The sequence below is a fragment of the Mustelus asterias genome, chromosome 24 (assembly GCF_964213995.1).
Source record: "Mustelus asterias chromosome 24, sMusAst1.hap1.1, whole genome shotgun sequence".
NCBI lineage: Eukaryota > Metazoa > Chordata > Chondrichthyes > Carcharhiniformes > Triakidae > Mustelus > Mustelus asterias.
In genome coordinates, this window is record NC_135824.1 from 790,915 (window position 1) to 818,816 (window position 27,902).

Here is a 27,902-nt window from a genome sequence, read left to right on the forward strand (position 1 = left end):
ATGGACATAATGGAGTTTTAATAGTAAAGAACTGTCAATCAAAATTAATGAGGCAAAAGATGAAATTTTTTCCCCAGGATAGTGGGAATGTAGAATAGATTCCAGTTCAAGACTGTTCCTTTTTTAAATTTGATAAATTTGTTGAAGCATAGAACCGGAGGATTGCGGATGTGGTTCCTATATTCAAGAAAGGGAATAGGGATAGCCCAGGAAATTACCGACCGGTGAGTCTAACCTCAGTGGTTGGTAAGTTGATGGAGAAGATCTTGAGGGACAGGATTTATGAACACTTAGAGAAGTTTAGTATGCTCAAAAGTAGTCAGCACGGCTTTGTCAACGGCAAATCATGCCTTATGAGCCTGGTGGAGTTCTTTGAAAATGTGACTAAACATGTTGACAAAGGAAAAGCGGTAGATGTGGTTTACGTGGACTTCAGCAAGGCGTTCGATAAGGTCCCCCATGCAAGACTTCTCGAGAAAGTGAGAAGGCATGTGATCCAAGGGACTGTTGCCTTGTGGATCCCGAACTGGCTTCCCTGCAGAAGGCAGAGAGTGGTTGTAGATGGGTCTTTTTCTGAATGGAGGTCGGTCACCAGTGGTGTGCCCCAGAGATCTGTTCTGGGACCCTTGTTGTTTGTCATTTTCATAAATGACCTGGATGAGGAAGTGGAGGGATGGGTTGGTAAGTTTGCCGACGACACGAAGGTTGGTGGTGTTGTGGATAGTTTGGAGGGATGTCAGAAGCTGCAGCGTGACATAGATAGGATGCAAGACTGGGCGGAGAAGTGGCAGATGGACTTCAACCCGGATAAATGTGTAGTGGTCCATTTTGGCAGGTCAAATGGGATGAAGGAATATAATATCAAGGGTAAGACTCTTCGCAGTGTAGAGGATCAGAAGGACCTTGGGGTCCGGGTCCATAGGACTCTTAAATCGGCCTCGCAGGTAGAGGAGGTGGTTGAGAAGGTGTATGGTGTGCTGGCCTTCATCAATCGAGGGATTGAGTTTAGGAGTTGGGAGATAATGATGCAGCTTTATAAGACCCTCGTCAGACCCCATTTAGAGTACTGTGCTCAGTTCTGGTCGCCTCATTCCAGGAAGGATGTCGAAATTATTGAAAGGGTGCAAAGAAGATTTACAAGGATGTTGCCTGGATTGGGTGGCCTGTCTTATGAGGATAGGTTGAGGGAGTTCGGTCTTTTCTCCTTGGAGAGACGAAGGATGAAAGGTGACCTGATAGAGGTGTACAAGATGTTGAGAGGTATAGATCGGGTGGATTCTCGGAGGCTTTTTCCCAGGGCTGAAATGGCTGCTATGAGAGGACTCCGGTTTAAGGTGCTGGGGAGTAGGTACAGAGGAGATGTCAGGGGTAAGTTTTTCACTCAGAGGGTGGTGGGTGAGTGGAATCGGCTGCCGTCAATGGTGGTGGAGGCAAACTCGATAGGGTCTTTTAAGAGACTTCTGGATGAGTACATGGGATTTAATAGGATTGAGGGTTATAGGTAAGCCTATATATAGGCCTAGGTAGGTAGGGACATGACCGGCGCAACTTGTGGGCCGAAGGGCCTGTTTGTGCTGTAGTTTTTCTATGTTCTATGAAGCAGCTGACAATGATCTTGTCACTTATGTGTTCCCTGGGCACAACTTGTCAGCATTGAAAGATGAGGGTTGTAAGATTCGACTCGAGACTTAGAGTTTAATTTGTTCTGATTTTTTAGTGTTTATGGAACTGTTTAGTTTGGAAGTTTGTGCGACTTTGGAACTTTGCACAATGTGACCATGTTGCATTATCCCTACTCAATCCTTCCTGGCCTTCCTTGTCGTCTTTGACGTTGCTGACCATGAACTCCATTCTCTCCATCTTGTCCAGTTGAGAGGGACTGCCCCTGTTGACATAACCAGAGAATTTGAGCAGCTTGCCAGCTGCACACTGTATTCTTAAAATGCCTGAAATTGATATGGAACTGATCTTTGGACTGAACATCTGAAACATATCACCTTACACAATGTCAGGTTTCATATCTATACTGACAACACCCAGCTCTATCTCATCTCTTTATTTGACCCATCTGCCTGTGTTGTCAGATTACTTATCCAATATCACATCTGGAAGGAGCCTTAATTTCCTCCATTTAAACAATGGGAAGACCAAAGTCATTGGACGGGATTCTCTGGTGCCCCAAGACTGGAAATTCTTGCCCGAGCCCAACAGACTTTAAATGGTCCGCCAAATTTTCTGTCTCGCCCGCTACGATTCTCTGTGCAGGCGAGATGGGAGAGTTTCGGCCAATGTCTTTACCCTTTGAAATTTGCTTCTCTTGCTGCTGATTTCACCTTTCTCTTACCACCGAACCGGAGCTGATTGCAACTTTGCCAACCTATTGGACCCTGAGCTAATTCTTTGGCACTATATTCTCTCTCAAATTGCTTGGTTCCACTTCGCACGTCACCAGTTTCTGCTCCTGGCTTAGCCAGTCTGCAATGATGATATCCCCAATACTTTTGCTAACAGAAGTCTTGACTATTGAAGTTCTGATGAAGGCCAGACTCGAAATATTGGCTCCATTCTTTCCCCACAGATGCTGTCAGACCTGCTGAGATTTTCCAGCATTTTTTGTTTTTGTTTTGACTATTCCAATGCTTTCCTAGTCGGTCTTCATAGAACAGTACAGGCCCTTCGGCCCTCGATGTTGTGCTGAGCTTAGTCCGAAACCAAGATCAAGCTATCCCACTCCCGATCATTCTGGTGTGCTCCATGTGCCTATCCAATAACCGCTTGAAAGTTCCTAAAGTGTCTGACATAGCAGGCAGTCCATTCCACACCCCAACCACTCTGAGTAAAGAACCTACCTCGGACATCCCTCCTATATCTCCCACCATGAACCTTGTAGTTATGCCCCCTAGTAACAGCTACATCCACCCGAGGAAATAGTCTCTGAAAGTCCACTCTATCTATCCCCCTCATCATCTTATAAACCTCTATTAAGTCGCCTCTCATCCTCCTCCGCTCTAAAGAGAAAAGCCCTAGCTCCCTCAACCTTTCCTCATAAGACCTACCCTCCAAACCAGGCAGCATCCTGGTAAATCTCCTCTGCACCCTTTCCAGTGCTTCCACATCCTTCTTATAGTGAGGTGACCAGAACTGCACACACTATTCCAAATGTGGTCTCACCAAGGTCCTGTACAGTTGCAGCATAACCCCACGGCTCTTAAACTCCAAACCCCTGTTAATAAATGCTAATTACAGTAAGAAGTTTAACAACACCAGGTTAAAGTCCAACAGGTTTATTTGGTAGCAAAAGCCACACAAGCTTTCGAGGCTCTGAGCCCCTTCTTCAGGTGAGTGGGAATTCTGTTCACAAACAGAACTTATAAGACACAGACTCAATTTACATGAATAATGGTTGGAATGCGAATACTTACAACTAATCCAGTCTTTAAGAAACAAAACAATGGGAGTGGAGAGAGCATCAAGACAGGCTAAAAAGATGTGTATTGTCTTGATGCTCTCTCCACTCCCATTGTTTTGTTTCTTAAAGACTGGATTAGTTGTAAGTATTCGCATTCCAACCATTATTCATGTAAATTGAGTCTGTGTCTTATAAGTTCTGTTTGTGAACAGAATTCCCACTCACCTGAAGAAGGGGCTCAGAGCCTCGAAAGCTTGTGTGGCTTTTGCTACCAAATAAACCTGTTGGACTTTAACCTGGTGTTGTTAAACTTCTTACTGTGTTTACCCCAGTCCAACGCCGGCATCTCCACATCACAATAAATGCTAACACACTATAGGCCTTCTTCACTGCTCTATCCACTTGAGTGGCAACCTTCAGAGATCTGTGGATATGAGCACCCCCCACCACCCCCCCCCCCCCCCCCCCCAACAACTCTCATCTCCTTCAGCTCCACCAATCACCAACTCTAGCCTCTTGTACATCCTGCATGGCGACTATCCCTGTGGACCTAACCTCTGGAGTCCCCTCCCTAAATCTCTCATCATTTACTTCACTTCAATTTATCCTTTTACATTCCACGTTTTAAATAGTGATGACTTTTTTTTGGTACTAAAATAATTGAACGCTATTTATGCATCTATGGTTCTATAAATCTGTTGCCTGGAAATACTCCAAACCATGAAGTTATTGTCCACGGAGGGCAGGCCTCTGGCAGTGTGATCCTAACTGGTTCTTGATATGCCATTGCTGTACTGAGTAGAAATCTCATCGCGGCAGATTGTATTCACAAGTTTGTTTTATTACTTTCGGTTCTAGATGCCTTCCAGGATGTCAGATATGCCAGCAGTTGGTCAGGTAAGTTTTCAGTTACACATTTTGATGTTTAAAGAGCTTTTTTAAGATGGCTGTTATTCTCGACTAATCTAGAGCATTGCTATAGCTACATGCCTAGAGGAACAGTCCAGATCTGGACGCAATCACAGATTTTTGGCCTTTATGTTCATGTAACGAACTTGTATTTCAACAGTGAAATTCTCTATTTTTCCAGTCCAACTTCATTTGTTTCTGTTTAATTCTTTTAGACTTTTTGACCAATTATGTAATTTTCCCGTTAATTGAAAAGGTTGCTCCACTATTTTTCCACAACCTATTACTGTGAAATGTACAGGAACGATCGCCTGGGCCTTTGTCTGTCAGGCATGTGTATTTGGAGGGCCTGGAAGCGAGCACAAAATGTGCTCCTGAATGTGGTCGGCCTTGGAGCGCGGTTTCATGCTGACTGGCCAATTAAGGGTCAGCCAGTGTGAAACACGTCCTGTGATAGGCTGAGCACTGCTGAGGAGGGCAGGAAGAGGGTGGGTGCCAAGCAGAGGGAGGGTGTGGCCTGACACTGCCAGTCTGCTCCCTCAGTGGAACAGCTGCTGCAGACCTCTCCTGGGGAGCTGCTGACCCATAAAAAATATATATCCGCAATGTTAAAGCTCTGGCATCAGTGTCTGGGCAGCACAATCATGCACACACCCCAGTCCCCAGATGTCGTCGTTAATTTTATTTCAGCCCTGACCGTTCATCCCGCCCTGGATCGAGGTTGCAGCTTAAGTGTAAAGGCTGCCTTGCCTATCAGCCCACCCACAAACCTTAAAGCCAGACCAGCAATCTAAAATCCCAGTCAATTGGATCTGTAGCCTTGCAGGTTACAGTACTTCAGAGGTAGATCCTGGTACTTTTTAAAATGAGTTGAGGTTTTTTGCCTCAGCCACTAATCTGGGTTACAAATTTCAGACATCCACCACTCTCCTGGGTGAAAATGTTTTTCCTAATGTCCCTTCTTTTGACTTTCCCAATTTCGAGATTAATTCTGTAACATTTTAGGAAATTGAACCCTAATTTTAAATGATCCAATTCATGAGTTATGGGGCTGTGTAATGGTAAAAACTGAGTTTTTCAGTAATAGTTCTACAAAGGCCAGGGACAGCGGGCGGTGGAGTAATTTTGTGAGTAAAATATGATTGAGGGGCAGCACGGTGGCACAGTGGTTAGCACTGCTGCCTCAGCGCCAGGGACTCGGGTTCAATTCTGGCCTTGGGTGACTGAGTTTGCACATCCTCCCCATGTCTGTGTGGGTTTCCTCTGGTGTTCTGGTTTCCTCCCACAGTCCAAAGATGTGAAGCTTAGGTGAATTAATCATGGTAAATGTGCAGGGTTACAGGGATAAGGCGGGGAGGGGTGAGCCCGGATAAGATGCCCTTTTGGAGAGTCGGAGCAGGATCGATTGGCCGAATGGCCGCCTCCTGCACTGTAGGGATTCTGTGGAGTGCATCTCTTGGAATATTGCCTCCCACAATAACATTGAGAAAGGTGTAAGCAGAAGAATGCCGATTCTCATTAGACCTGTTAAACACATTGGTGTCAGTAATGCTACTGAGGAAAATGCATTTAAACTAATATGCTTCAATGCAGTGTTGGTGTTGCTGATCCCACCACCAAATGGCACTGTCCTTTAGGCCTAAATGTGCAGTTGTGCTTTGGAGGACAAAATTCTTAACTGTAAAGCTCCGTTTTTTGACATGTTCTACATGTTTAAAATGCCAGTGACAGTGTAGATGTCTTGTCCTAAACCTTAACAACAGTAAATTCATGAGTATCTAAAGGCAGCTGATTTGTTAAAATATGCCTTTAACCAAAGTGAATGACTGCTGCTTCATGTTGGAGTATTCTGCTGAGTGTATAATTCCAGCCTGATTAAACAACAAGGTAGCAAGTATCTTCGTATGGTTTGTATTTTCACTGCTTGAAGTTCTGGCAGTCAGCCAAAGAATCAGCAAGATTCCAAATCAAACTTGCTGCTTAACAAGCTGTTGTTAATTAGAAAGAAAGACTTGCAAACACATAACCTCAGAGCTTCAGAAAGCACCTGCAGCTAATGAAGTATTTTTTTGCTTTCCAAGCAATTGTAGAATCTATCAAAATTATAGCATAGGAGACTGTTGATGGAGCTTATTAATTCTGTACAGGTGTTAGTTCTCCAATTGGAGCTATCTATTCTAATCCCATTTCACTGTATCTTTGAATATTTTTATTTTTTTAATACTGATTTCCTTTGAATTTTGGATTCTCCTCAATATTCAAGGCATTCCATGTTCTTAATAACCCTTGATGGAAAATGCCTTTGTTACTTTGAAACGTGACCATTCCAAAACACTCCAGTCTGCTTTTCCACTTTCTACCCTTCATAAACTTGAACTTATCCAAAACTCTGCTGCCGGTATTTTAACTTGTATCAGGTCGCATTGATTCATTTTCCTGTGCTCCCTGACCTATATTCGTTCCTGATCCAGCATCAGCTCAGTTTTAAAATTCACACCCTTGTTTTCAATACCCTCTATGACCATGTCCCTATTTCCGTGATCTCCTGCAGACTGCCAACTCTCCGATCTCTGTGCTCATCCCAGCCTGACCTCTTGAGCATCTCCAATTTTAATTATACTATGATTGGTGGCTGTGTCTTCTGCTGCCAAGACCTTGAATTCTGGAATTCCCTTCCTAAATCTTGCCCCACTTCACCTCTTCTCCTCCTCTAAGATGCTGCTTCAATCCTCGCTCATTGACCAAAGTTTTGATCTTTTGTTTAAAGTTTCATGTTTTGTTTTGTCGTGCTTCTATGAAGTGTCTTGGGGTGTTTTCTTATTATAGAGGTGACATGTAAATAGAAGTTACATGGGAACATAGGAGCAAGCAGGGGTATGCCAATTTGGCTGTTTGAGTCTGTTCCACCATGCTGGAAATCAAAAAAACAGAAAATGCTGGATAAACTCAGCAAGTCTGGCAACACCTGTGGAGAGAGAAACAGTTAATGTTTCAAGCCCATTATGACCCTTCTATTTAACCCCAGCTACCTAACTCAGTGTTGAATACATTCAGTGACCCATTCTCTACTATCTTCTGGAGAAAAGAATTCCACAGACCAATGACTCTCCAAGACAAATTCTCATCCTTGTCTTAAAAGGGAGACATTTTATTTTTAAACTATGTCTCCATGTTCTAATTTCTCCCCACAAAAAGAAACATTCTCCTGGTATCCCATGTTAAGTCCCTTCAAGATGTAATTTGTTTCAATAAGATCACCTCCTCTTAACTCGTGGGTACAAGCCCAATCTGTTCAACCTTTCTTAAGATACACTCCTCATCCCAGTGGTAGGATCAGAAACTCCAAGGTTATATTATGAAGCCAGCCTATATCCCAACAATTTTCTATCTTGTCATTAGTGTGAGGATAAGATGTTTCATTCCTGGTGTGATTTATTTGGCAAAGTAGGAAGCTTTTATCAAAACGAACTTTATTTAACAACACAGTTTAACTCTAACAAATGAACTAGCTTAACCGATAACAATTGAACAATACTTAAACGTAAGATACAAGTCTTAGCTGCTAACCAGTTGCTATGAGTTCCAATTCAAGCAATATTCTTCTTATAGATTTAAACCCCTTCTTTAAAATTTAGCAAAACACAGGCATTGTTGCTGTGATTTACGTTACCAGTCTTTGGAGCTTTCAGAAAGCCTTTGGAGAGAGACAGAGATATTGTTTTCAGGCAGCAACTCCTTGTTTTTCTAAAATGAAACTGAAAACCGTATTTCTTTTCTGCAAGCTTAGCTCTTATTAAGCACATGATTCTGTTCCTGTCAATCAACCTAATCAAAACTCTACTCTAAAACCCCAAGAGGAACTCAAATTCAATAGCTCTGCTTAAAAAAAGAATTCCGTCTAAAATGAGTACTTGTGCTCCCAGCTACCAATTTTCTTCTAGACAAAGCGGCACCCTACAAAAACAGGTTTGAATTTTAATCATACCCCCTACAAGAAACATGTTATAAATATATTTCTTAAAGGCACAGTATCATCACACCCAGAATGAGTCAAATGAACCTTCTCTGAATTGCTAATCCTTTTCCAAGTAAGTTCTCCCCATGTCTGCATGGACTTTCTCCGGGTGCTCAATTTCCTTCCACAGTCCAAAGATGTGTCGGTTAGGTGGATTAGTCATGGTTAATGTGTGGGGTTACGGGGGTAAGGCAGCGGAGAGGACCTGAGTGGGATGTTCCTTTGGAGGGTCGGTGCAGAATCAATGGGCCAAATGTCCTCTTTCTGCACCATGGTTCTCTGGAGACCAAAACTGTACACTGTAATCCAAATGTGGTCCCACCAAGGCCCAGTTCATCTGCTGTAAAACTTCCGAATGTTCATATTACATTCCCTATGCAATAAATGTCACATTTCTAATAGAGGTATATAAGATGTTGAGAGGCATAGATCGGGTGGACTCTCAGAGGCTTTTTCCCAGGGTGGAAATGGCTGCTACGAGAGGACACAGATTTAAGGTGCTGGGGGGTAGGTACAGGGGAGATGTTAGGGGTAAGTTTTTCACAGAGGGTGGTGGGTGAGTGGAGTCGGCTGCCGTCAGTGGTGGTGGAGGCAAACTCAATAGGGTCTTTTAAGAGACTCCTGGATGAGTACATGGGACTTAATAGGATGGAGGGTTATGGGTAGGCCTAGAAGGTAGGGATATGTTCGGCACAACTTGTGGGGCTGAAGGGCCTCTTTTGTGCTGTAGTTTTTCTATGTTTCTATTTCATTTATCTTCCTAATCATTTGCTGTACCTGCATGTTGACATTTTGTGATTTGTGTACCAGGACACCCAGATCCCTCTACCATCGAGTTTGGCAATCTTTCACCATTTAAATAATATACTGTTTTTCTATTCTTCCTACCAAAATGGGAAAGTTTACATTTACCCACATTATGCTCCATCTGCCAAATTTGTATGCACTCCCTCAATCTATATCGCTTTACAGACTCTACTCTTGGCAGCTTACTTTCCTACCTATTTTGGTGTCATTGGCAAATTTAGCCAACCATACATTTAATCATAGAATCATAGAATCCTACGGTGCAGAAGGAGGCCATTCGGCCCATTGAGTCTGCACCGACCACCATCCCACCAGGCCCTATTCCTGTAACCCCAATATTTGCCCTGCTAATCCCGCTAACCTATGCATCCCAAGGCACTAAGGGGCAATTTAGCATAGCTAATCCACCTAACCCACACATAGATCCATAGAATATTACAGTACAGAAACAGCCCTTTTGGCCCTTCTTGGCTGTGCTGAACCATTTTTCTGCCTAGTCCCACTGACCTGCACCTGGACCATATCCCTCCACACCCCTATCATCCATGTACCTGTCCAAGTTTTTCTTAAATGTTAAAAGTGAGCCCACATTCACCACTTCATCTGGCAGCTCATTCCACACTCCCACCCCTCTCTGTGTGAAGAAGCCCCCCCCTAATATTCCCTTTAAACTTTTCCCCCCTCACCTTTAACCCATGTCCTCTAGTTTTTTTCTCCCCTAGCCTCAGTGGAAAAAGCCTGCTTGCATTCACTCTATCTATACCCATCATAATTTTATACACCTCTATCAAATCTCCCCTCATTCTTCTACGCTCCAGGGAATAAAGTCCTAACCTATTCAACCTTTCTCTGTAACTCAGTTTCTCAAGTCCCGGCAACATGCTTGTAAACCTTCTCTGCACTCTTTCCAACCTTCTTAATATCCTTCCTGTAATTAGGTGACCAAAACTGCACACAATACTTTAAATTCGGCCTCACCAATGTCTTATACAACGTGAGGCCGAATTTAGAGTATTGTGTGCAGTTTTGGTCACCTAAGACATTCCAACTCTTATACTCAATACTTTGATTTATAAAGGCCAATGTGCCAAAAGCACTCTTTACGACCCTATCTACCTGTGACGTCACTTTTAGGGAATTATGTATCTGTATTCCCAGATCCCTCTGTTCTACTGCACTCTTCAGTGTCCTACCATTTACCTTGTATGTTCTACCTTGGTTTGTCCTTCAATCCTTTAATAAAAGTTATTGATACAGATTGTAAAATAGTTGAGGCCCCAACACTGTTCCCTGTGGCCCTACATTAGCTACAGCTTGCCAATCTGAAAAAGATCCATTCACCCTACTCTCTGGTTTCTGTTAGCTAACCAGTCCTTTATTCATGATAATGTTCCCCCATGTGCTCTTATTTTGTGTCGTAAGTTTTGATGTGGCACCTTCTGAAATGCCATTGGAGACCCAAGTATGCCAAACCAACCAGTTCATCAAAAAACTCGAATAGATTAGTTGAACATTATTTCCCTTTCACAAAGCCGTGTTGGCTGTTCCTGATTACATCATGATTTTCCAAATATCCTGCTATTACTTCCTTAGCAATAGATTCTAGCACTTTCCCTATGTGGAATGTTAGACTAACTGGCCGGTGGCTACCTGATTTTTGCCTTCCTCTTTTCATAATAAATATGTTGCATTAACTATTTTCCAATACACTGGGACCCTTCTGGAATCTTAAGGAATTTTGGAAGATTATAACCAATACCTCTGCTATCTGCGCTGCCACTACTTTTAAAACACTACGATGCAGGGCATCTAATCCTGGAGATTTGTCGGCCTTTAGGCCTAATAATTTCCCTAGCACTTTTCCCTGGTGATGATGATAGATTTAAGTTTCTCCCTCCTGTTTATCTCTAGACTTTCAGTTACCTTGGTTTTCTAAGTCTTCTACCATGAAGACAGACACAAGGTTTATATATTTTTATGATCTTTTTGTATTTTTACTTCCACCAGTTTAAAGCCTCGTGATCTCTGTTTCATTCTGGTTTCTAAATCTAGCCATTAGTTTCCTTCCTTGTTCTTTATCCAAGATGTCTTCACATTTCGTTGAAATGCAGCTACCATCTATCAGCCCTTCACCCAATGGCCATCTGCATTCTCCTTCGCAGCTTACCATGCACCTTAATTTAACATTGACCAATATCTAAAATCCACTTTTGTGGCTAAAATTCTTTGGTTGCCTTTGAAAAATAATTTTGTTATTTGAGCAAATGACTGAAATTCGCAACTCATCAGTAAAACTGAGGAGTGACTGGTGATGGGGGAAGCATGCACTGAATTTATATATAGCCATGGTTTAAAATGTTTCCAGTTTTAATGGCCTCAGGTGCCTGAACTTTGCAAAGTTCGTAACTAATAAATGATGACAGGAATGTATCATCTCTAGTCTTCCTGCTGAATTTTGCCTTTTGTCATGATTAGAATATAATGCATTTAAAACAAAGGTACATATTGTAGAACTGAGACTTGTGACTAAGGACAGGAGAGTGTAGTTAATTTTAAGCTTTGATTTTCTTCCTTTTTGTTGCCCATAATGAAGCTAAAAGATACTTTCAAAAATGATAAATTGTTTCAAATGAACTTTTGTTTTCTACATTTTGCCCTTTGAAGGAAATACAAATTCTCCTTTCCCAGAAAATTAATTTTCGTATTATTCCATGCACAAATTTATGTGCTGCACTTAGAAGCCATAATTGCTGATCTGCTGCATTCTGACAGGTGTTGCTGCGGACGGCTGGTCCGGCAGCACCTTGGCTTCACTGCAAGCCTGGCAATGAAGTACTCCGATGTGAAATTGGGTGAGCCTGAGAACCTGGAAAAAGAGGAATGGTCGGTGGAGAAACACACGAACGAAAGTCCAACAGATGCTTATGGAGTTATTAATTTTCAAGGAGGGTCGCATTCTTACAGAGCTAAGGTTTGTAGGATTGGAGTTCTGTTTCTTGCAGATGTGTTAAATTGGTCAGGTGCTTCTATTATTGTTTGGTGCATTTATGAGCAACCTCATTTTTTGTAATTAAAAGGTTATTTTGGGTTTTGTCAAGTTTCATTGTTTCTGAAATGTCAGATATGTAAAGGATGACCAGATTTCTTCATGGTCTTTCTATGAAAAGTCCAAAAACTTTTACTTAAATGTTTTGCATCCCAATTGAAAGAAGCTGGTTCTGATCTATGAAATGGTCGCTTTCAATTAGCCAACCCAGAATGACAATTGGATGCACCCTAATATAGTGCTTGATTTTATGGTTGGACAAACTAATTTTATAAATTCTAGGAGAAATATAAGGATTTTCATAATGCTGTGTTGTGACAATTTTCATTTTTAAGAATATTTTTATTCGAAGTTTTTAATTTTACTTTATGGGTTGTGCATTAAGATAAAAAAAATCAATTGAAAGGCGAGTAGCACCAGAACTCGCAAAAATGCAGCCACCCCAGTGCTTGCGTCACATGATGCCGCCGCGTCCATTCCCGCCTATCCCCAATAACCTTTCATCCCCTTGTTAATAATGAATCTATCTACATCTGCCTTAAAAATATTTAAAGACTGTGTTTCCGTTGCCTTTTTGTAGAAGAGAGTTCCAAAGGCTCCAGCCTCAGAGAAAACAATTCCCTTTGTTTCTGTTTAAAATGGGTAGCTCCTTAATTTTGCCTCTATCTCTAGTTGACCCCTTGTTAGAAAAGAAATTTTCCTCTTCAGATGATCTTCCCTTTGGCAGTCAGGAAGAGAAAAGAAAATGCCTTTTCATTGCATCTCATCCTGTTTCTCAAAACATTTCACATGCGATGAATTACTTTGAAAGGCAGTGACTGACACAGGTTAAGGCTGGCCAGGTGAGGAGGTGGGGATATCAGTGGTGGATCCCATTGTAACTAAGATTTGTGGAGTTAATGTTTGTTATGTTTAAATGTGTGATAATTTTCTCCATTTGGGAACCACGTGCAACTGACCAATATCCTTTTTTATTGAAATGGTGTAGTATGCACGACTTTCCTATGACACAAAACCTGAGGCTGTTTTAAGACTTATGCTGAAAGAATGGCAAATGGAGCTACCTAAACTCGTCATCTCTGTACATGGAGGAATGCAGAATTTTGAACTTCATCCACGCATTAAGCAGGTTGTTGGAAAAGGCTTAATCAAAGCAGCGGTGACTACAGGAGCCTGGATTCTAACTGGAGGAGTGAATGCAGGTATTGCAGAGAAACATGTTGGTGTTTTGACCAAATCTGAGCTAAGACATTGACCAGTAATGACTTTCTACTAAATTCCCTGCTTGCCTGGTACCTGTCACTCATGGAAACATAGAAAATGGTAACAGCAGTAGGCCATTCGGCTCTTTAAACCTGAAACAAAGAACAATACAGCACAGGAACAGGCCCTTCGGCCCTCCAAGCCTGCACCACTCATGTGCCCACTAGACCATTCGTTTGTATCCCTCTGTTCCCAGTCTGTTCATGTGGCTATCTAGATAAGTCTTAAACGATCCCAGCGTGTCCGCCTCAATTACCTTGCTTGGCAGTGCATTCCAGGCCCCCACCACCCTCTGTGTAAAATACGTCCCCCTGACATCTGTGTTGAGCCTTGCCCCCCTCACCTTGAACCCGTGACCCCTTGTGTTCGTCACCTCCGACCTGGGAAAAAGCTTCCCACTGTTCACCCTATCTATGCCTTTCATAATTTTATACATCTCTATTAGGTCGCCCCTCATCCTCCATCTTTCCAGGGAGAACAACCCCAGTTTACCCAATCTCTCCTCATAGCTAAGGCAACATCCTGGTAAACCTTTTCTGTACTCTCTCCAAAGCCTCCACGTCCTTCTGGTAGTGTGGCGACCAGAACTGGACGCAGTTCTGTTATTCAGTAAGATCATGGCTGGTCCTCTATCTAAACACCATACACCTGTGCTCAATCCCTATGCCTTGACAACTTTAGTAGAGAAACCTATCTGTTTCTTTCTCAAATGTTTTTAGTGATTTGGCCTCCACAGTCTTCTGTGGTAGAGAATTCCACAGGTTCATCACCGTCTGAGTGAAGAACTTTCTCCTCATCTCAGTCCTAAATGATATGCCCAGTATCCCAAGGAGCTGAGACCTTGTCACAAACACACACACACTCTCACACACACTCTCACACACACTCTCACACACACTCTCACACACACTCTCACACACACTCTCACACACACTCTCACACACACTCTCACACACACTCTCACACACACTCTCACACACACTCTCACACACTCTCACACACTCGCACACACACTCGCACACACACTCGCACACACACTCGCACACACACTCGCACACACACTCGCACACACACTCGCACACACACTCGCACACACACTCGCACACACACTCGCACACACACTCGCACACACACTCGCACACACACTCGCACACACACTCGCACACACACTCGCACACACACTCGCACACACACTCGCACACACACTCGCACACACACTCGCACACACACTCGCACACACACTCGCACACACACTCGCACACACACTCGCACACACACTCGCACACACACTCGCACACACACTCGCACACACACTCGCACACACACTCGCACACACACTCGCACACACACTCGCACACACACACATACACACACACACACACCCCCGAGGAAACAACACCCTGCATCCAGTCCTGTCAGAACTTCACACATTTCAATTTAATCCCATTTCATACTTCTAAATTGCAATGAACACAGGCCCAGTCGATCCAATCGTGCATCATACGACAAGCCTGTCATTCACTAGACATTCAACGTCTGGTGAATGTTCGCTGCACTCCCTCTATGGCAAGTATATCCTTTCTTACATAGAGACCAGCTGCACACAGTACTCCAGGTGTGGTCTCACCAAGGCTCTGTCTGACTGCAGGAAGACATCCTTGCTCCTGTACTCAAGTCCTCCTGCACTGAAGGCTAACATGCCATTTGCCTTCCTAATTGGATAATACAAAACTTGGAAGTATTATAAACTGTGGAGAGAACAATGTAGAACATCAAAAGGGCATAGACAGATTGGTGGAGTGGGCAGATGGGTGGCAGATGAAGTTCAATATACAGAAGTGTGACGTGATGCGTTTTGGTAGGAAGAACGTGGAGGGACAATATAAAGTAATGGGTAAAATTCTTAGAGGGGTGCAGGAGCAGAGGAACCTGGGTATATATGTGCATAGATCATTGAAGATGGCAGGAGAGGTGGAGAGAGCAGTTAATAAAGTATATAGTATCCTGGGTTTTATCAATAGGGGCACACAGTACAAGAACAACAAAGTTACACTGAACTTATACAAGACACTAGTTAGACTCAGCTGGAATATTGTGTACAGTTCTGGGCGCCACACTATAGGAAGGATGTGAACGCATTGGAGAGAGTGCAGAAGAGATTTACAAGAATGGTTCCAGGGGTGAGAAACTTCAGCTATGAGGATGGACTGGAGAGGTTGGGACTGTTCTCCTTGGAGAGATGAAGGTTAAGAGGAGATTTGATAGAAATGTTCAAAATCATGAGGGGACTTGATAGGATAGATAGGGAGAAACTGTTACTGCTTGTAAAAAGATCAAGAGGGCACAGATTTGAAGTGATTTTCAAAAGAAGCAAATGTGATACGAGAGAAAATGTTTTCACACGAGTGGCTGGGATCTAGAATGTTGTGCCTGGAAGTTGGTGGAGGCAGGCACAATCGAGGCATCCAAGAGGGTGTTGGATGATTTGAATAGAAACAAGATGCAAGGGTACGGGGGGAAGGCAGGGGAACGGCACTAAATCACGTTGCTGGTTCGGAGAGCAGGTGCAGACACAATGGGCCAAATAGCCTTCTCCTGTGCCATTCCAGTTCTGAGATTCTGTGAACTGATTTGCATTCTTGTATTTGCATTCTTGCTCACAGTGACCGGTGTATTAGGACACCCAGGTCCCTTTGATCCAAACATGTAATAAAAGGGTGACTGAAGAGTCAGACCCGTGAAATCTACTTGTAGATTCACTAAAGATTTGTAGTGCTTCCATTACATAATCCAGTGGTTCCCAAAGGGTGCGGCGCGCCACACTGGTGCGGCGGGAGAGGATGGCAAGTGTGGCGGGAAGATTCAAGGACAATCAAAGAAACATTTAAACATGGATTAGATATTTTTCCAAAATGATTGTTTTATACTTTCTGGATGTCCCGAGATCATATTATAAAGTAGTAGTTTGTTTTTTAAAAAATGTATTTCTTATCAATAAAAAATTCGGTGTGGCACGAGTAAATTTTTATTCCGAAAGTGTGGCCCAGTGAAAAAAGTTTGGGAACCACTGACATAATCTAAGCATCACTGATTTTTATCTAAAGCTGTGTTTGAAGCCACTAATTTACCTAATTGCAAAATGTTAAAACAAACCATGTCATTGAGGTATGTGCCTTTTGAGTAAAGCATGTGTTGAGGGTGATAGTGAAGTCTTTTTAAAAATATTAAACTTCATCCAGAATTTAATTTAACTTTTTCTTCCCTCTTGTGAGGACTATCAAATTTGGATGTCCTACATGTGACTTCTAGTTTACCCAAACATATAGCATTTGGGTTGCTGAGAGTGGCCAGATGGCAGTAATGTATTGTGTTCCAATAAGAGAGGTACTCAGAATAATGAGTAGTCTTTACGCAGAAGTCCATGATCTTCAGTGAGACAAGGAGAACACTCCCATTAAATATATTAGAGAGCTGATCAGGTTTTGTTGCAGTTGTAAACTCGATGAGCTGGGACTGACTTGTCTTTTCCGTTTTACTGAAAGTCAGCACCCAGTTTGTCCTTTTGTATCTAACTATAGTAGTGTAAGGATGGGAACTGGCTTCCTGATTTCTGGATGTGCCCCTTCATCCTTGCCACAACAAAATGAAGCATGTTGGGACATTGGAGCAGATTTCTTTCAAGTGTACAGTGATGCTTAAAATAACCCAGTATTTTAATACAGCTTAGTGATGCCTTGGAAAGTTTGATGCATTAATGTGGCTATATAAATGAAACTCTTGTTTATTTACATGTAATTCTCATGATTTTTTTGGCAGTATTGACATACTATGGTGAAGCTGAGAAGTTAACTGAGCCCCCGTCCGCCCGCAAGGATTTATTCATCACCGTTTTATATGTTGCTTTACTATGAGTAAAATGGCCACTTAATTTTTAATCAGTTTATTGTGCAAGGCGGGTTGAACTTCTCATTCTGCTATTGTTTGAACATTATTTCTTTCTAGGTGTTGTGAAACATGTTGGTGATGCACTGAAAGAACACATTTCGCGTTCATCTCGAAAGATTTGCACAATTGGAATTGCCCCTTGGGGTGTGATTGAAAATAGGAATGATCTTATTGGAAGAGATGTAAGAATATTATGTTTCAGTTTGAACTCTGCATTGCTGAACCTTTACGTCTCTTGTGAAATATTTTGAATGTAACCCAGAGATTCTGTTCACTTGCAGGTTATTGCCCCATACCAAACATTGTTAAACCCTCTGAGTAAGCTGAATGTTCTAAACAGTCTGCACTCCCATTTCATTCTGGTTGATGACGGCACAGTTGGAAAATACGGTGCTGAGGTAAAGCTTCGGAGAGAGCTAGAAAAACACATCAATCTTCAGAAGATTCACGCAAGTGAGTTCTGCAAACATTTATACACCAAAGATTTGCAGTTGTTGAATGATATGTTTTGTAGTTATAGGGACGGCACGGTAGCACAGTGATTAGCACTGCTGCTTCACAGCTCCAGGGACCTGGGTTCGATTCCCAGCTTGGGTCACTGTCTGTGTGGAGTTTGCACATTCTCCTCGTGTCTGCGTGGGTTTCCTCCGGGTGCTCCAGTTTCCTCCCACAGTCCAAAGATGTGCGGGTTAGGTTGACTGGCCATGCTAAAAAATTGCCCTTAGTGTCCTGAGATGCGTAGGTTAGAGGGATTAGTGGGTAAATATGTAGGGATGTGGGGGTAGGGCCTGGGTGGGATTGTGGTCGGTGCAGACTCGATGGGCCGAATGGCCTCTTTCTGTACTGTAGGGATTCTATGATGAGATCAACAGGCTGGAGTTCTGTTCAGTTGTGATTTGAGTTGAGGAAGAAATCTTTTAAGTTTGGAGTTCTTAACAATGTTACCCAGAGTTTGAAAATAGAAAGAGTCTACAATTGTACAATTTGTGTCTAACATGTTGGAACAGCTGCAGTAGTCTCATTCATGTCCTGGCAGTTTAGAAATTATGCTATTTAAATAAATGTTGAGCTGAATCTCGGATTTGTAATACTGATGTAGCAGGAGCTTGAAAACAAAATACTGCGGATGTTGGAAATCTGAAATAAAAAGAGAAAATGCTGGAAAGATTTAGAGGAGTATACGGGATGTAGGAAGGAGCTTAAGAAGAAAATTAGGAGAGCGAGAAGGGGTCATGAGAAGGCCTTGGCGGGTAAGATTAAGGAGAATCCCAAGGCTTTCTACAAATATGTCAAGAGTAAAAGGATGAGATGTGAAGGCATAGGACCCTTAAAAGGTGAAGGGGGAAAAGTTTGTGCGGAACCGTTAGAAATGGCGGAGCTGCTTAATGAATACTTTACCTCGGTATTCACGGTGGAAAGGGATCTGGGTGGTTGTACTGCTGGTTTGCGGTGGACAGAAAGGATCGAGCATGTGGACATAAAGAAAGAGGATGTGTTGGAACTATTGAATGGCATCAAGGTTGGTAAGTCGCCGGGACCGGATGGGATGTACCCCAGGTTACTGTGGGAGGCGAGGGAGGAGATTGCGGAGCCTTTGGCGATGATCTTTGCATCGTCGATGGAGACGGGAGATGTTCCGGAGGATTGGAGGATTGCAGATGTGGTCCCTATATTCAAGAAAGGGAACAGGGACAGCCCGGGAAATTACCGACCGGTGAGTCTAACCTCAGTGGTTGGTAAGTTGATGGAGAGGATCCTGAGAGACAGGATTTATGATCATCTAGAGAAGTTTAGTATGATCAAAAGTAGTCAGCACGGCTTTGTCAAGGGCAGGTCGTGCCTTACGAGCCTGGTTGAGTTCTTTGAAAATGTGACCAAACACATTGACGAAGGAAGAGCGGTGGATGTGGTCTATATGGACTTCAGCAAGGCGTTCGATAAGGTCCCCCATGCAAGACTTCTTGAGAAAGTGAGAGGGCATGGGATCCAAGGGGCTGTTGCCCTGTGGATCCAGAACTGGCTTGCCTGCAGAAGGCAGAGAGTGGCTGTGGAGGGGTCTTTCTCTGCATGGAGGTCAGTGACCAGTGGAGTGCCCCAGGGATCTGTTCTGGGACCCTTGCTGTTTGTCATTTTCATAAATGACCTGGATGAGGAAGTGGAGGGATGGGTTGGTAAGTTTGCTGACGACACCAAGGTAGGTGGTGTTGTGGATAGTTTGGAGGGATGTCAGAAGTTGCAGCGAGACATAGATAGAATGCAAGACTGGGCGGAGAAGTGGCAGATGGACTTCAACCCGGATAAGTGTGTGGTGATCCATTTTGGCAGATCCAATGGGATGAAGCAGCAGTATAATATGAAGGGTACCATTCTTAGCAGTGTAGAGGATCAGAAGGACCTTGGGGTCCGGGTCCATAGGACTCTTAAATCGGCCTCGCAGGTGGAGGATGTGGTCAAGAAGGCGTACGGCGTACTGGCCTTCATTAATCGAGGGATTGAGTTTAGGAGTCGGGAGATAATGCTGCAGCTTTATAGGACCCTGGTTAGACCCCACTTGGAGTACTGCGCGCAGTTCTGGTCACCTCAGAAGCAGCAGGTTTCAGAGCTGTGGAAAAGTCACCCGGACTTGATGCCAAACTTGCTGAGTCTTTCATAGAACATAGAAAGCCACAGCACAAACAGGCCCTTCGGCCCACAAGTTGCGCCGATCACATCCCCACCTCTAGGCCTATCTATAGCCCTCTATCCCATTAAATCCCATGTACTCACCATTGAAAGGGTGCAGAGGAGATTTACAAGGATGTTGCCTGGATTGTGGGGCATGCCTTATGAGGATAGGTTGAGGGAGCTTGGTCTCTTCTCCCTGGAGAGACGAAGGATGAGAGGTGACCTGATAGAGGTTTACAAGATGTTGAGAGGTCTGGATAGGGTAGACTCTCAGAGGCTATTTCCAAGGGCTGAAATGGTTGCTACGAGAGGACACAGGTTTAAGGTGCTGGGGGGTAGGTACAGAGGAGATGTCAGGGGTAAGTTTTTCACTCAGAGGGTGGTGGGTGAGTGGAATCGGCTGACGTCGGTGGTGGTGGAGGCAAACTCGTTGGGGTCTTTTAAGAGACTTCTGGATGAGTACATGGGATTTAATGGGATAGAGGGCTATAGATAGGCCTAGAGGTGGGGATGTGATCGGCGCAACTTGTGGGCCGAAGGGCCTGTTTGTGCTGTGGCTTTCTATGTTCTATGAAAGACTCAGCAAGTTTGGCATCAAGTCCGGGTGACTTTTCCACAGCTCTGAAACCTGCTGCTTCTGTTATATTCAATTCAGTTGATATAAATGACTGTTTGCCTTTTCCTTCACTCCAGACCAAACAACCTATTCAATATCAGAATAGAATCAGTCTGCTGTCCTTGTATCTCTATTGTCCGTTAACATCTAACTGCTGGTGACTTTAGCTGCTGAGTGCAGATTCTCTAAAGATACTGACTGCACCATGACTGATCTTATCAGGCCATCTGATTTTTACCCCTTATATAAATTAGTATTTTGTCATGAAATTACTTTTATTTTCCCTCTTCCCTCCAAGCATGGTGGCACAGTGGTTAACACTGCTGTCTCACAATTCCAGGGACCCTGTTCGATTCTGGCCTTTTGATGACTCTGTGGTGATTGCACATACTTCCCATGCCTGTGTGGGCTTCCTCCCACAATCCAAAGATGTTACAGGTTAGGTGGATTGGCCATGCTAAATTGCCCCTTAGATGTGTAGGTTAGATGGATTAGCCACATTAAATGTGTGGGGTTGCAGGGATAGGGCAAGGGAGAGGGCCTGGGTAAGATATTCTGTCAGGGAGTTGGTGCAGACTCAATGGGCCAAAAGGCCTCTTCTGTACTCTAGGGATTTGATGAAAACAAACATTGCTTTGCTATTTTTTGCTTTGTTTTTATAGGAATTGGCCAAGGTGTACCCGTAGTTGCTTTGATATTTGAAGGTGGCCCTAATGTAATACCCACCGTGTTAGAATACCTGCTGGAGAGCCCCCCAGTGCCTGTCGTGGTATGTGAAGGAACTGGTCGAGCTGCAGACCTTCTGGCCTATGTGCACAAGCAGACGGAAGAAGGAGGGTAAGAAACATCTGTGCATAAGCATAGCACGGGACAGGAAGGAAGAAAGGAATTTGGCGCAACTTAAATGTTAAATATCATTGAACTGCTCTGCTTATTTAAAGTGTGTATCTGAAATAAAACAGGAAATGCTGGAAATATTCAGCAGATCGGGTAGTATCTATGGAGAGAAAAGAGGTCAACATCTAAGATCAATGACCTTTTTGTCAGAATCCTTTCTGCCCCCTTTATAAGTCTCATTATAAAACTGAAGCCTTGAAATTACTGCAATCTTTAACTGCTTCGTAGAATGTTGAAGCACAGAAAATAGGTAATTTATTGCAAGTATGCACTTTTTCTGTAGGTGAGCCAGTTATTCTGATCCCAATGTTCAATACTCCCCTCTTCCAGGTGTTTATTTAATGTCTTTTTGAATCAAGTTATAAACTCTGCTTTAGAACTCTTTTTTAAAAACACTAAACAACCCATAATATTCTTGAAGACCATCTTGTAACCATCTTTGTTCATCTTTGTTATAGTGAAAAATGTCCAAATTGCTCCAGATAACAGGTTATGAAGAAATATCGACAGTGAAAGAAAATAATAAAGGATTTTTCCAAAAAGCAAATTAAAAGACAATTTAACTCTAGACAAGTTAGACTAATAGTATTAAACACAAGTGAAAATAATAGATTGCCATATAGCCAATTGGAACAAGATTGTTTTTTAATGTCATGTCTAATTTTTCAGAATTATTTACCTTGTAGGAACGTTTGTTGATTCAGCAACCGATTGCTTAACTGATTTCTGTGGTTGGTTCTCCTCTAGAATACTTCCAGATGGGTTGGAATTGGAAATCCTCACAACGATCAAAAAGACTTTCAACTTCAGCCAAAGTGAGGCACACCATCTATTTCAGACTCTGATGGAATGTATGAAAACTAGAGAACTTGTAAGTTTTGTTACAATAATGTACTGAGGCGGGCTGTATGCTTCATAACACCATAAAAATTAGGAACGTGACTAGGCCATTCAGCCCTTTGAGCTTGCTCCACCATTTAAAAGATCATGGCTGATCTAACACTTTCCTGCCTTATCTCTGTAACTCTTAATCCCCCACTGGTTAAAAATGGATCGATCTCAGCCTTGAAGACATTCAAGGATCCGGCCTCCACAGCTTCCTGGTTAAGAATTCCAAAGATTCACCATCTTTGGGAGAAGAAATTCTTCCTCAAATTCTCCTTTATATGAGCACTTCCTTATTCTGTGACTATGCCCTCTGGTCCTACACTCTCCCATTGAGTGGAAACATCCTCCTTATTTGCTTGTCATGTCGCCCCTCATTCACCTGAGCTCCAAGGAGCACAGACCCAACCTGTTTAAACTTTTCTCACATAGCAGTACCTGCATCTGTACAGGGCATTGGTGAGGCCGCAGCTGGAATACTGTGTGCAGTATTGGTCCCCTTATTTGCAGAAGGATATATTGGCCTTGGAGGGAGTGCAGAGAAGGTTCACCAGGTTGATACCAGAGATGAGGGGTGTTGATTATGAGGAGAGACTGAGCAGATTGGGTTTGTATTCGTTGGAATTTAGAAGGCTGAGGGGGGATCTTATAGAGACCTATAAGATAATGAAGGGGCTGGATAGGGTAGAGATGGAGAGATTCTTTCCACTTAGAAAGGAAACTAGAACTAGAGGGCACAGCCTCAAAATAAAGGGGGGTCAGTTTAGGACAGAGTTGAGGGGGAACTTCTTCTCTCAGAGGGTGGTGAATCTCTGGAATTCTCTGCCCACTGAAGTGGTGGAGGCTACCTCGTTGAATATGTTTAAATCACGATAGATGGATTCCTGAGGGGTAAGTGAATTAGGGGTTATAGGGATCAGGCGGGTAAGTGAAACTGATCCACTTCAGATCAGCCATGATCTTATTGAATGGCGGGGCAGGCTCGAGGGGCTAGATGGCCTACTCCTGCTCCTATTTCGTATATTCTTATGTTCAAAAGCCACACAAGCTTTCGGAGCCCCAAGCCCCTTCTTCAGGTGACTCACCTGAAGAAGGGGCTTGGGGCTCCGAAAGCTTATGTGGCTTTTGCTACCAAATAAACCTGTTGGACTTTAACCTGATGTTGTTAAACTTCTTACTGTGTTTACCCCAGTCCAACGATGGCATCTCCACATCATATCTCACAGAAGACAGAGGGTGGTATATATTTGTGATATATATAAATGATTTGGAAGAAGGTGTAACTGGTGTAATCAGCAAGTTTGCGGATGACACGAAGATGGCTGGACTTGCGGATAGCGAAGAGCATTGTCGGGCAATACAGCAGGATATAGATAGGCTGGAAAATTGGGCGGAGAGGTGGCAGATGGAGTTTAATCCGGATAAATGCGAAGTGATGCATTTTGAAAGAAATAATGTAGGGAGGAGTTATACAATAAATGGCAGAGTCATCAGGAGTATAGAAACACAGAGGGACTAGGTGTGCAAGTCCACAAATCCTTGAAGGTGGCAACACAGGTGGAGAAGGTGGTGAAGAAGGCATATGGTATGCTTGCCTTTATAGGACGGAGTATAGAGTATAAAAGCTGGAGTCTGATGATGCAGCTGTATAGAACGCTGGTTAGGCCACATTTGGAGTACTGCGTCCAGTTCTGGTCGCCGCACTACCAGAAGGACGTGGAGGCGTTAGAGAGAGTGCAGAGAAGGTTTACCAGGATGTTGCCTGGTATGGAGGGTCTTAACTATGAGGAGAGATTGGGCAGACTGGGGTTGTTCTCCTTGGAAAGACGGAGAATGAGGGGAGATCTAATAGAGGTATACAAGATTATGAAGGGTATAGATAGGGTGAACAGTGGGAAGCTTTTTCCCAGGTCGGAGGTGACGATCACGAGGGGTCACGGGCTCAAGGTGAGAGGGGCGAAGTATAACTCAGATATCAGAGGGACGTTTTTTACACAGAGGGTGGTGGGGGCTTGGAATGCGCTGCCAAGTAGGGTGGTGGAGGCAGGCACGCTGACATCGTTTAAGACTTACCTGGATAGTCACATGAGCAGCCTGGGAATGGAGGGATACAAACGATTGGTCTAGTTGGACCAAGGAGCGGCACAGGCTTGGAGGGCCGAAGAGCCTGTTTCCTGTGCTGTACTGTTCTTTGTTCTTTGGTGGTGGATGGAAAATTTTCAGACTGGAGACCAGTTACCAGCGGTGTACCACAAGGATCAGTGCTGGGTCCTCTGCTATTTGTGATTTTTATAAATGACTTGGAGGAAGGGGCTGAAGGGTGGATCAGTAAATTTGCAGATGACACCAAGGGGGCAGGGATTCAGGTTCTTGGACCATTGGGACCTCTTCAGGGGCAGGTGTGACCTGAACACAAAAAACGGGTGGCACTTGAATCCCAGGGGGACCAATATCCTGGCAGGAAGGTTGGCTAAGGCTACTGGGGAGAGTTTAAACTAGATAGGTTGGGGGGAGGGGATCAAAATGAGGTGACTGAGAGTGAGGAAGGTAGCTCGCAAACAGAGAAGGGTTATAGGCAGTGCAAGAGGGCGGATGGACAGGGAATAGAGAAGGGGAGAGCTCAGAGCAAAGGATTGAGATGTGTTTACTTTAATGCCAGGAGTATAGTGAATAAAGGGGATGAGCTCAGAGCATGGATCGATGCCTGGAAGTATGATGTTGTGGCCATTACGGAGACTTGGATGTCTCAGGGACAGGACTGGATACTCCAGGTGCCGGGATTCGGATGTTTCAGGAAGGACAGGGAGGGAGGCAAGAGAGGGGGTGGAGTGGCACTGCTGATCAGGGATAGTGTCACAGCTGTAGAGAAGGTGTATGCTGTGGAGGGATTGTCCACTGAGTCTCTGTGGGTGTAAGTTCAGAGTGGGAAGGGGCCGGTCACTTTGCTGGGAGTTTTCTATAGGCCGCCCAATAGTAACAGGGAGGTGGAGGAGCAGATAGGGAAACAGATCCTGGAGAGATGCAGTAATAGCAGAGTTGTTGTGATGGGAGACTTTAATTTCCCAAACATAGATTGGAATATCCCTAGGGTAAGGGGATTGGATGGGGAAGAGTTCATTAGGTGTGTTCAGGAGGGTTTCCTGACACAGCATGTGGACAAGCCTACAAGAGGAGAGGTGTACTTGATCTGATACTGACCAATGAACCTGGACAGGTGTCAGATCTCTCAGTGGGAGAGCATCTTGGGGATAGCGATCATAACTCTTATCTCCTTTATGCTTGTATTGGAAAAAGAGAGGATCAGGCAAGCTAGGAAAGTGTTTATATGGAGTAAGGGGAAATATGAAGACATTAGACAGCAAATTAGAGGAGTAAATTGGAAGGAGCTATTCTCGGGGAAATGTACTGAAGAGAGGTGGCAGTTTTTCAAGGAATGTCTGTCTAGAGTTCTACAGGACAACGTTCCGAGCAGACAGGGAGGTGTTGGTCGGTTAAAGGAACCGTGGTGCACGAAAGCTGTGCGGGACCTAGTCGAGAAGAAAAGGAAAGCGTACAAAAGGCTCAGAGAGCTTGGCGAAGATAGGGATTTAGAAGAGTATATGGCTTGTAGGAAGGGACTAAAGAAGGAAATTAGGAGAGCCAGAAGGGGTCACAAGAAGGCCCTGGCAGGTAGGATTAAGGAGAACCCTAAGGCGTTCTATAAATATGTGAAGAGTAAAAGGATGAGACGTGACGGAATAGGGCCTATAAAAGGTGAAGGCGGGAAAGTCTGTATGGAACCAGTAGAAATGGCAGAGGTGCTCAATGAGCATTTTGCCTCGGTTTTCACAGAGGAGAAGGACCTGGTGGATGTACAGCTGGCGTGCGGTAGACTGAAAGGATTGAGTATGTGGATTTTAAGAAAGAGGTTGTGCTGGAATCTTTGAATGGCATCAAGATAGATAAGTCGCCGGGTCCGGATGGGATGTACCCCAGGTTACTGTGGGAGGCGAGGGAAGAGATTGCAGAGCCTCTGGTGATGATCTTTGCGTCGTCGATGGAGACGGGAGAGGTGCCGGAGGATTGCGGATGTGGTTCCTATTTTCAAGAAGGGGAATAGGGATAGCCCAGGAAATTACCAACCGGTGAGTCTAACCTCAGTGGTTGGTAAACTGATGGAGAAGATCCTGAGGGACAGGATATATGAGCATTTAGAGAGGTTTAGTATGCTCAAGAATACTCAGCATGGCTTTGTCAAGGGCAGATCGTGCCTTACGAGCCTGGTGGAGTTCTTCGAAAATGTGACTAAACACATTGACGAAGGGAAGGCGGTAGATGTGGTTTATATGGATTTTAGCAAGGCGTTCGATAAGGACCCCATGCAAGGCTTCTAGAAAAAGTGAGAGGGCATGGGATCCAAGGGGCTGCTGCCTGGTGGATCCAGAACTGGCTTGCCCAAAGGAGGCAGAGAGTGGGTATAGATGGGTCTTTTTCTAAATGGAGGTCGGTCACCAGTGGTGTGCCCCAGGGATCTGTTCTGGGACCCTTGCTGTTTGTCATTTTCATGAATGACCTGGATGAGGAAGTGGAGGGATGGGTTGGTAAGTTTGCCGATGACACGAAGGTTGGTGGGGTTGTGGATAGTCTGGAGGGATGTCAGAAGTTACAGAGGGACATAGATAGGATGCAAGACTGGGCGGAGAAGTGGCAGATGGACTTCAACCCAGATAAATGCGTCGTGGTCCATTTTGGTAGGGCAAATGGGATGAAGGAGTACAATATAAAGGGAAAGACTCTTAGTACGGTAGAGGATCAGAAGGACCTTGGGGTCTGGGTCCATAGGACTCTGAAATCGGCCCCACAGGTGGAGGAGGTGGTTAAGAAGGCGTATGGTGTGCTGGCCTTTATCAATCGAGGGATTGAGTTTAGGAGTCCGGGGATAATGATGCAGCTATATAAGACCCTCGTCAGACCCCACTTGGAGTACTGTGCTCAGTTCTGGTCGCCTCACTATAGGAAGGATGTGGAAAAGATTGAAAGGGTGCAGAGGAGATTTACAAGGATGTTGCTTGGATTGAGTGGCATGCCTTATGAGGATAGGTTGAGGGGGCTCGGTCTTTTCTCCTTGGAGAGACGTAGGATGAGAGGAGACCTAATAGAGGTATATAAGATGTTGAGAGGCATAGATCGGGTGGACTCTGAGGCTTTTTCCCAGGGTGTAAATGTCTGCTACGAGAGGACACAGGTTTAAGGTGCTGGGGGGTAGGTACAGGGGAGATGTTAGGGGTAAGTTTTTCACACAGAGGGTGGTGGGCGAGTAGAGTCGGCTGCCGTCAGTGGTGGTGGAGGCGAACTCAATAGGGTCTTTTAAGAGACTCCTGGATGAGTACATGGAGCTTAATAGGATGGAGGGTTATAGGTAGGTCTAGAAGGTTGGGGTGTGTTTGGCACAACTTGTGGGCCGAAG

At 44.1% G+C, this 27,902-nt stretch overlaps 1 protein-coding gene across 2 annotated transcripts in view; it reads left to right on the forward strand.

Moving 5' to 3' along the window:
- The window catches only part of trpm7 (transient receptor potential cation channel, subfamily M, member 7), a 161,971-nt gene that overhangs the window by 40,536 nt on the left and 93,533 nt on the right, over nucleotides 1-27,902 (forward strand). For both annotated transcript variants that reach the window (XM_078241110.1, XM_078241111.1), the window contains exons 3-9: nucleotides 4,268-4,306; nucleotides 11,913-12,111; nucleotides 13,175-13,388; nucleotides 17,452-17,576; nucleotides 17,676-17,847; nucleotides 21,337-21,511; nucleotides 22,319-22,442. In XM_078241110.1, coding sequence (XP_078097236.1) covers nucleotides 4,268-4,306; nucleotides 11,913-12,111; nucleotides 13,175-13,388; nucleotides 17,452-17,576; nucleotides 17,676-17,847; nucleotides 21,337-21,511; nucleotides 22,319-22,442 — 1,048 coding nt within the window. The remainder of the gene's footprint in view (nucleotides 1-4,267; nucleotides 4,307-11,912; nucleotides 12,112-13,174; nucleotides 13,389-17,451; nucleotides 17,577-17,675; nucleotides 17,848-21,336; nucleotides 21,512-22,318; nucleotides 22,443-27,902) is intronic.